Raw genomic sequence first — 8,118 nt, forward strand, 5'->3', positions numbered from 1 at the left:
AAGTGAACATTTTCTGCCTGATCCGTATGAAATGTGCTCAGAATGTTTGTCTTTATAAAGTCAGGTGAAGATGAAACTTTGTCATCTTGGGTAAAAAAATAGGTCACTAGAACAAATCAGAAAAATGTTAACAAAGGTCAAATCAAAGAAATACTTGAAATGCCATAGCTTAAGAAAACACATCTAGTTTAACATTTGATATTAGATTTCCTTATAACAGATACAAAGTAAATGAGTCACATGTCTTTTGGTCCCTTCATCTGTCCGCCCATCTCTCCGTCTGTGTCTGCTCCTTATCTTCCTTACCTCAGGGAAGATTTTCATAAAACGCATCAATGGTTAACCTCATCAAGACAACATGCAAAACGAACTACCAAGGTCACTAGGTCAAGGTCATACTTGGAAGTTAAAGGCCTGGTACTGCACTGCGCTCGTATTAAAACCAATGTCTTGCTGTACTGTTATACCCATAAAAAGACACATCTTTTAGCATGAGCATGTTGTTGATAATTCTTTCAAATAATTCCACAGATTCTTGTATTCGATATGTCTATTCTCGATCTCCCAAAGAAGGAACAATCGTCTACATCTTTTGAACAGTGAACCTCTGAAATTTTAAATGAATTATGCAAGGATAGTTATGTTGTGAAAATATATATTTCAAAACATTTTCAGCAAAGGCATTTTCGTCCGTCCAAATTTGATCAATTTAGGTCAAATTGTATTTCATGGTGGAGGGAGCGGGTGGCACCCAGGTAGAACCACCGACCGTGACAGCTGGGTGGCTTTCTTTCGTGATGACAATATTATTCGAACCACTCGGGTACGGACTTTTGAGAAACATCGGCGAACATTGTAAATGGCTCAGAATTCGCAGTGTAAACTTTGAAATTACTAGAAGATGCAAAGAACAGAACAATAGTTCAAGACCTAAAGGGGGGGGGGGGGGGGGGGGGGGGGGGGAGTCCCAGTTAGGTGTATGCGCAAAATGTTTTTTGATTTTATTTATACTTTGTGGTAACATACCTACATGTATTAAGTTTCATTAACGAGTATTGTTGTTACTAGTTTTGACTTACTTTTATAGATATTCACATTTAAAGTTGGTGGGGTAATCTGACATGTGACCAGCCAGGAACACAATTTTTATTATTTTTTTAAAAATGGTTCTAACTTTTTACCTGAAACTTTCATGATAAAATAACTATGCAATGGACATTCACACAACATGTTGCATTTTAAATTGTACTGAATACTTTTTTCTTTACAGAGCAACAAAGTGGTCTAATCAAATTTACTGATTTTCAATGGACGAACTTTACCAAAAAGCTAAAACATTTTTCATTAGTTGAGATATTAAAGTGTTATTTTCAGCAGATATTGCAAACTAAATAAACATTAAAATGACAGTATATCAGTATACTCTGATTAATATTGGAAGAGTGGTACACTCTAAAACTGGGAAAAAGTGGGTGGGGTAAATAAATATTCGACGCAACACTACAAAAGTTGTGCAGTTGTTAAGAAATGGCCTCAGATTGTCTATTACTATCTTAATTTTATTAAATACAGCATTGATTGATAGATTTTAACAAAAAAATCCCATTTTATACATGTGTGTCATGGAAAAAGCATGGACCTTGAACATGACATGTAGACAAACCAAATTAACCTGAAAGCTCAAGTATTTAACAAAATGTTTTGCTGAGGCAGTATATTTTGAGGAAAGCTATTGTTCAAATTAACATTAAATTTCTGCATTGATTTTTCCATGGCACACATGTATAAAGTCTTATTAAAGTGAAAAAAAATTGTTAAAATTTATCAACCACGTCTGTATTTAATAAAACTAGATGTGTCTGTAGGACACAGGGTGTGTCCCCCTCCCCACCCCGCTACCCCTCGCATGGTACATTTGTCACAAATAAGGGGAAATAATTCAAATGTTTGCAGTCTTAATGGGGTATAGCCTCAAAAAACTATGAAAAGGATTCATTATTCTATACCATTTTACTTTATGAGCATCACAAACAAAAAATCCAATATTTTAGCTATTTCAAGGGCCATAACTCTGTAATAAATGCTAAAATTCTCAGAAGTGCCATGAGTGCAAAGGTCACATTATGATAAAGATTAAGCAAGGTTTCATGAATTTACATTTAAATACTTCTGAGTAAGGCAACGAGAATACTTCTGAGTAAGGCACATAATTAGGTAAAAATTTGCATTTATCAGTTACTATTTCAGGGGCCATAACTCTGGAAATAGGGGGCAAACCAGATAAAAATAGTATATGCGCAAGTTCATATCATGATAAACACTCATCAATTTATATCAAATACTTTTTGAGCTAGGCATGTCACAAGGTGAAAAATGTGCATTTTTGACTATTTCAGGGACCATAACTCTAGAAATAGGGCGCGGACCCAGATTAAAAATAGGAGATGCGCAAGTTCATATCATGATTAAGACTAATGCAAGGTTTCATGAATCTATATCAAATACTTTTTGAGCTAGGCATGTCACTAGGTGAAAATGTGCAATTTTTACTATTTCAGGGGCCATAACTCTAGAAATAGTGGCGGAGCCAGACGAAAAATAGAAAATGTGCAAGTTCATTATCATTATAAAGACTCATGCAAGATTTCATCAATTTATATCAAATACTTTTGAAGCAGGCGTGTCACAAGGTGAAAATGTGCGTTTTTTATATTCCAGGGGCAGTAACTCTAAAATTAGGGGGCGGAGCCAGATGAAAAATAGAAGGTGTGCAAGTTTAAATCATGATAAAGACTCTTGCAAGGTTTCATCAATTTACATCAAATACTTTTTGATCTAAGCGCGTCACGAACTTCGGACGGACGCACAGACGGATTGACGGACGGACGCACGGACAAATGCAAATCTATATGCCCCCACCACTCTTGGTGGCACAATTAAGATAGAAATAGACAATCTGAGGCCATTTCGTAACAACTGCACAATTTTTGTAGTGTTGCTTCGAATATTTATTTACCCCACCCACTTTTTCCCAGTTTGAGAGTGTACCACTCAACCAATACTAATCGAAATATACTGATATACTGTCATTTTAATGTTTATTTAGTTTGCAATATCTGCTGAAAATAACACCTTAATATCTCAACTAATGAAAAATGTTTTAGCTTTTTGGTAAAGTTCGTCCATTGAAAATCAGTAAATTTGATCAGACCACTTTGTGGCTCTGTGATTAAAAAAGCATTCAGTACAATTTAAAATGCAACATGTTGCGTGAATCTCCATTGCATAGTTATTTTATCATGAAAGTTTCAGGTAAAAAGTTAGAACCATTTTTAAAAGAATAACAGAAATTGTGTTCCTGGCTGGTCACATGTCAGATTACCCCACCCACTTTAAATATGAATATCTATAGAAGTAAGTAAAAACTGGTAACAATAACACTTGTTAATGAAACTTAATACATGTAGGTATATTACCACAAAATATTAATAAAATCAAAAAACATTTTGCGCAGACACCTAACTGGGACCCCCCCTTTCGTTATAACCATTTTTTTTTTGAAAAAAGGAACTTTTTCAGAAACATTTCGTCCAATTCAACGAGTGATTTTGATGCAAATATCAAGAAGCCTAGCTCCTATGCGTATATTACTATCATCTACATTTAAATGAAACGTACACTTTATCTGTACCTTTGAATAAATTTTCGAATGCTGTGTTAACGTTCGTTGAATTTCGTGCAGAGGTTTCGATAAATGACATAGAGTTCTTCCCTGAAATAAAACGACAAAGAAAAGTTTTACGCATAATATGAAAAGGACAATACCTTTTAGTTTGTGTCAACCCTTTACTTTTTAAAGCAGTTAACTTTTTAGTTCATACGTTCTTTTGGGATTGAAATGCGATGACTTCATGTGAAAGTGAATAAAAAAAAATTGCTGAACGGCAGTAGCGCCATATTCCTTTGACTGTGCCAAACATTCTGTAGCCTAAACTTATAACTATGGAGAGGGATGGTCCGATGGCAAATACGGCGGAAAACAAAACTAGGAACCCATTCTATCGGTTAACAGTCTCTTGTAAGGATGCAGCAAGTTAACCTATCTTTTAGTCGCTGAATTCTCTCAAAATATCAGTCAAACCAGATTTCAAAACAGTCCTGGATTATACAAATGCGCGTCAGCTTAAGGAAAGCTTAAAGCGTCTTATTCGCGTATTAGTACCTGCGTAAATACAAGCTTCCTCCATAGTCACCTCAATCTGGTTTTGTAAATCACACTTGGTTCCTACCAACAATATTGGAACGTTAGAATGGTACCCTGCGTATTCACGCACTTGTTTCCGCCAATACTCTACGTGTTCAAATGTTGAACGTTTGGTGACGTCATACACCAACATAGCCCCGGCAATATTCCTGAAGTATAATCTGTTAAAAGAACGTGTAGAATTAATGCATGTGGCATGATCTATAGATAGACCATACAGAAAAATAAAATCTGCCAAAAGAAAACATATAAGATAATCTGTATATAGATCGCACGGACGGATATGTAAATACATAATAAATAAGAGAACCATAATGGCTCCATGTCGCTGAACTGAGAGTCTTCGGTCTCGCAACTTCAAAAGGGCTATCCGTTCTGCACGTTTGATAAACCGGAAGTGATGGCGTTATGTCATTTTTCCGGGAAATATAGAATAATGCTGGATTCGACATACGGAAATGAAAATCATTTTATGAATTCATGGCAACCCATGAGTAAATTTATTACATTGACGCGTTTACGATCTTTCTAAAGTTAAAAGTTGACCATGTTATCATATATAACCTCTTGAAATTAGCTTGAAATGTGCTGTTCGCTTTAATAATGGTCAAATATCTATAAAAAAAATTAGCACTAAGACCTATACATTTTATTTCACCACATTATAGACCATATGTTAATTTACAACTGTGAGAAGTTTCATTAAAATCTACATTGTAAAAAAAAATCTATTCGCGAAAATGTTATGAAAGTTGAGATTTTCACATAGACTTCCATAATGAAAAATTCAGTGAAGTCCAAATTTTTCAAATCAGTCTAGCAAAAAATCAAATACAGGATCGGCCTGTCTTTTTTATTTGTTGAATTTTCGAAGTTTATTTTGAAGTTTTAAAAAATCAGAGTTTAAGCAAATTCTACATTGTAGAAAAAAATTCGATCTGAACGTGCAGAACTACCTTAACCCTTACCCTGCTAAATTTCTAAAATGGATTGGTCCATCATTCAATTTAGGCAATACCATTTATGATTTGAAGGGTGTTCACTGAAAATTTACTGACTGAATAGCGAACAGTACAGACCATGATCAGACTGCACGGACGTGCAGGCTGATCTTGGTCTGCGCTGGTCGCAAAGGCAGAATCACTTGCCGCCAGCAGGCTAAGGGTTAAACAGTATAACAGGAAAAATGTATGCCATATGATATTATTACTTTGAAACATAGACTACAGATTCAGGTGAGAAGATAGAGTCAAACAGGGAAATCTATAGACCAATCTCAGCCACGATTGTTTTGTTTTTGACAAGTTAGTAGTAGAGTGTCACCCAAGGAAACATTTCCGTGAAATCGTTTCAAAATCGTCATCGTCAAAGTTTTATTAAACTAGGTTAATACCAATATTTCACAGACGTGATAAATTTATTTACTGGTTTGGTTTAGAGCCCCATCAACACAATTCAGGCCATACACCGACATTTCCAGCTTGTCAGAAAATGCTGGCCTGATTTTAAAATATTTTTACACAAGTGATCGTCGATTTGCCCTCCACCAATTTTTCATTAAAAAAATGGCCGCGAGTGGGCATGGTCACTTTTTCCTATATCTATGAAACTGCTGGTCCAATTTTAAAATAAGTTTACAAAAACTATTCTTTGAAATAATACTACTTAAATTCCTTAGGTGACCCCTTGCTAATGTAAGTGTTCAACTTTGTTTGATGGTCGCCAGAGCTCCCTGATGGCCAAGTTTTTATGTAGCGGAATAAATTGAACAATCTTGGTAGAAGTCCCTGAACATTAATTTCTTTCAAAATCGGATAGGCAGAAAAGGAGGAGATATTGTTTGAAGATTATTCTATTCTCTGGTGACATTTATGTGCAACGAATCAGCCTCATTGGACAAACATGGAAGTGGACCACTAAAGAAACATCAGGACGAAGTTTCATTAATAATGGTTTTAGAGAAGATTTCGTTCGAAGAAAATGTTCAAGTTGACGGACGAACAGACGGAGAAACAGACGACTGGCGGAGTGGCCACAATTACTAGTAGCTCACCTTGAGCGCGTTGTGTTCTGGTGACTTAAAAGATCTGTAAATAGACAATGTAGAAGTAACTGTAAATAGATCATGTAGCAGAACCTGTAAATATACTAAATACACGGATCTGCACAATAGAATACGAAGCCGGATCTGTAAGCAGACTATGCATGCGGATCTGTAAACAGAATATGAAGCCGGATCTGTAAATGGACTATGTATACCGATCTGTGAATAAATTACATACTATAGTATGGTTACAGACAGCCAATTGTTTTCCCATAGACTTACATTATAAGGTTAAGGCGTGTACGGCCTTCTATAAATCGAAACATATATATCTAATCACATATTTCAAGAAGTATCCTAGTTCTACCAAAATATCGGACGAAAAACATATGAATAGTGATACTTTATTTAAGTAATTTTCGTGTGAACGAGATGACTCCCTGTTTACATCGTTGGCATGGCGGGAGAAATTCGTTTGATAAAACTTTTTTCAATACACATAAAATGTAGCAAATTTTGTCAAAATGTATAATAAAATACTGTAAATGTAGTAAAAAATCTCAATTTTGAAAGAAATAATCACTGCTTGGGTTTGTTTACATGACTGACCAATCAGAACGCACAGATGCTACCTTATTCCCAGGTATAAACTTACCTCATTCCCAGTAAGTTCTCTGTACTTTTTTGAATTGGTGGTCTCTGACCATAAACTGATCTGTAAATAGAACAAGTATACGGATCTGTAAATAGGCAAGTATTTGGATCTGTAAATAGATCAAGTATTGTCTGTAAATAGACCATATAGCTGGATCTGTTGCAATATATACGTATCTGTAATTAGACTGCAAGTGCCCATCCGCGCCTGAAACAATGCTCGGCGGGGCAACTGGGGTCCTCCTCCACTATCAAAAGCTGGAGAAGTCGGTATATGACCTGAACTGTGTCGATGCGACTCCAAACCCAACAAATAAATAAATATATCATAAACGTAATACTTACGCAGCCTCAGCGGCAGGTAAAGGGACCCTAAACTCATGCACGTCAAACTTCACTGTTTTACCCTCAATTTCGATGGTTCTGTAGAAAGAATAACAGAATCGTTCATGAACGAAACTTAGTAGGACAATCGGCAATTTCCGTGCGGTTCCGTATTCTCGTCTGTTACTTCGGCATTCTTCGGTCATCAACAATCAGTACCGTCACAACCGGAAAATGGCGAAATCAAATAAGGATGAAACGTTGTAGATTGTCAAAACTTATGCTCCCTGGCACTTAATGCATGTTGGATTTTCATTAGAGGTATTATTAAAAATCAAATTTTCTGAGTTCTTAACCATAAAATTGATTAACATACTTTGCAATAGAAATGGTATTAAACGATACCACATTTTTTTTCCGGAGATTAGCATTTACAAGAAACTAAATGGAAATGCATGTTTGCAAAATTGTTATCTCCCATTTGCCTATATTGATGGCGCAAACAAGATAGAATGGAAATAAATTACTTTCAAAGCTATGTGCTGTTTTCAAACTCTAGAAAATAACAATGAAATCCGAAGAAATACCCTATATATGATAGGGGATTAATTACAAATTTTTATAAGTCAATAAAATATACATTTCTAATAGGGACCTAATTCCATGTAAAGAGTTTTTTCCTTAAATATAACTGTAAAAGAATATAAGAAAAGTGAAAAATATCCAAATGTTGCGTAAATGTGACTGATCACCTTAAAAGTTAGAGCAGCCAAAATTTAACTCGATATATGCAGGTTGAAATGTACCGGGGGAAAAAATATCATAACAGAAA

At 35.3% G+C, this 8,118-nt stretch overlaps 1 protein-coding gene across 2 annotated transcripts; it reads right to left on the reverse strand.

Moving 5' to 3' along the window:
• Positions 1–7,803, reverse strand: LOC123542192 (ras-related protein rab-11.1-like). Of its 2 annotated transcripts, none has more exons than XM_053531005.1 (5): positions 7,308–7,803; positions 6,964–7,023; positions 4,223–4,425; positions 3,679–3,772; positions 1–607 (listed from the first exon to the last, which is right to left on the reverse strand). In XM_053531005.1, exons 1-5 carry the CDS (start codon positions 7,490–7,492, stop codon positions 487–489), a joined length of 663 nt encoding a protein of 220 aa, XP_053386980.1. In that variant the 5' UTR covers positions 7,493–7,803; the 3' UTR covers positions 1–486. The 2 variants fall into 2 exon arrangements, with proteins under 2 accessions (XP_053386980.1, XP_053386981.1); XM_053531006.1 differs by having other exon boundaries at positions 3,692–3,772; positions 7,308–7,776.
• Between the last annotated feature and the right edge of the window lie 315 nt (positions 7,804–8,118).

Source organism: Mercenaria mercenaria, chromosome 19, assembly GCF_021730395.1.
Source record: "Mercenaria mercenaria strain notata chromosome 19, MADL_Memer_1, whole genome shotgun sequence".
Taxonomy (NCBI): Eukaryota; Metazoa; Mollusca; class Bivalvia; order Venerida; family Veneridae; genus Mercenaria; species Mercenaria mercenaria.

Coding starts and splice junctions, on each gene's coding strand:
- LOC123542192 (XM_053531005.1), bottom strand. CDS start 7,492: ATGACCGAAGAATGCCGAAGTAACAGACGAGAATACGGAACCGCACGG. Junction 7,024..7,307: donor TTACCTGCCGCTGAGGCTGC/GTAAGTATTACG, acceptor TTCTATTTACAG/ATCAGTTTATGGTCAGAGAC. Junction 3,773..4,222: donor GGAAGCTTGTATTTACGCAG/GTACTAATACGC, acceptor GTTTTATTTCAG/GGAAGAACTCTATGTCATTT.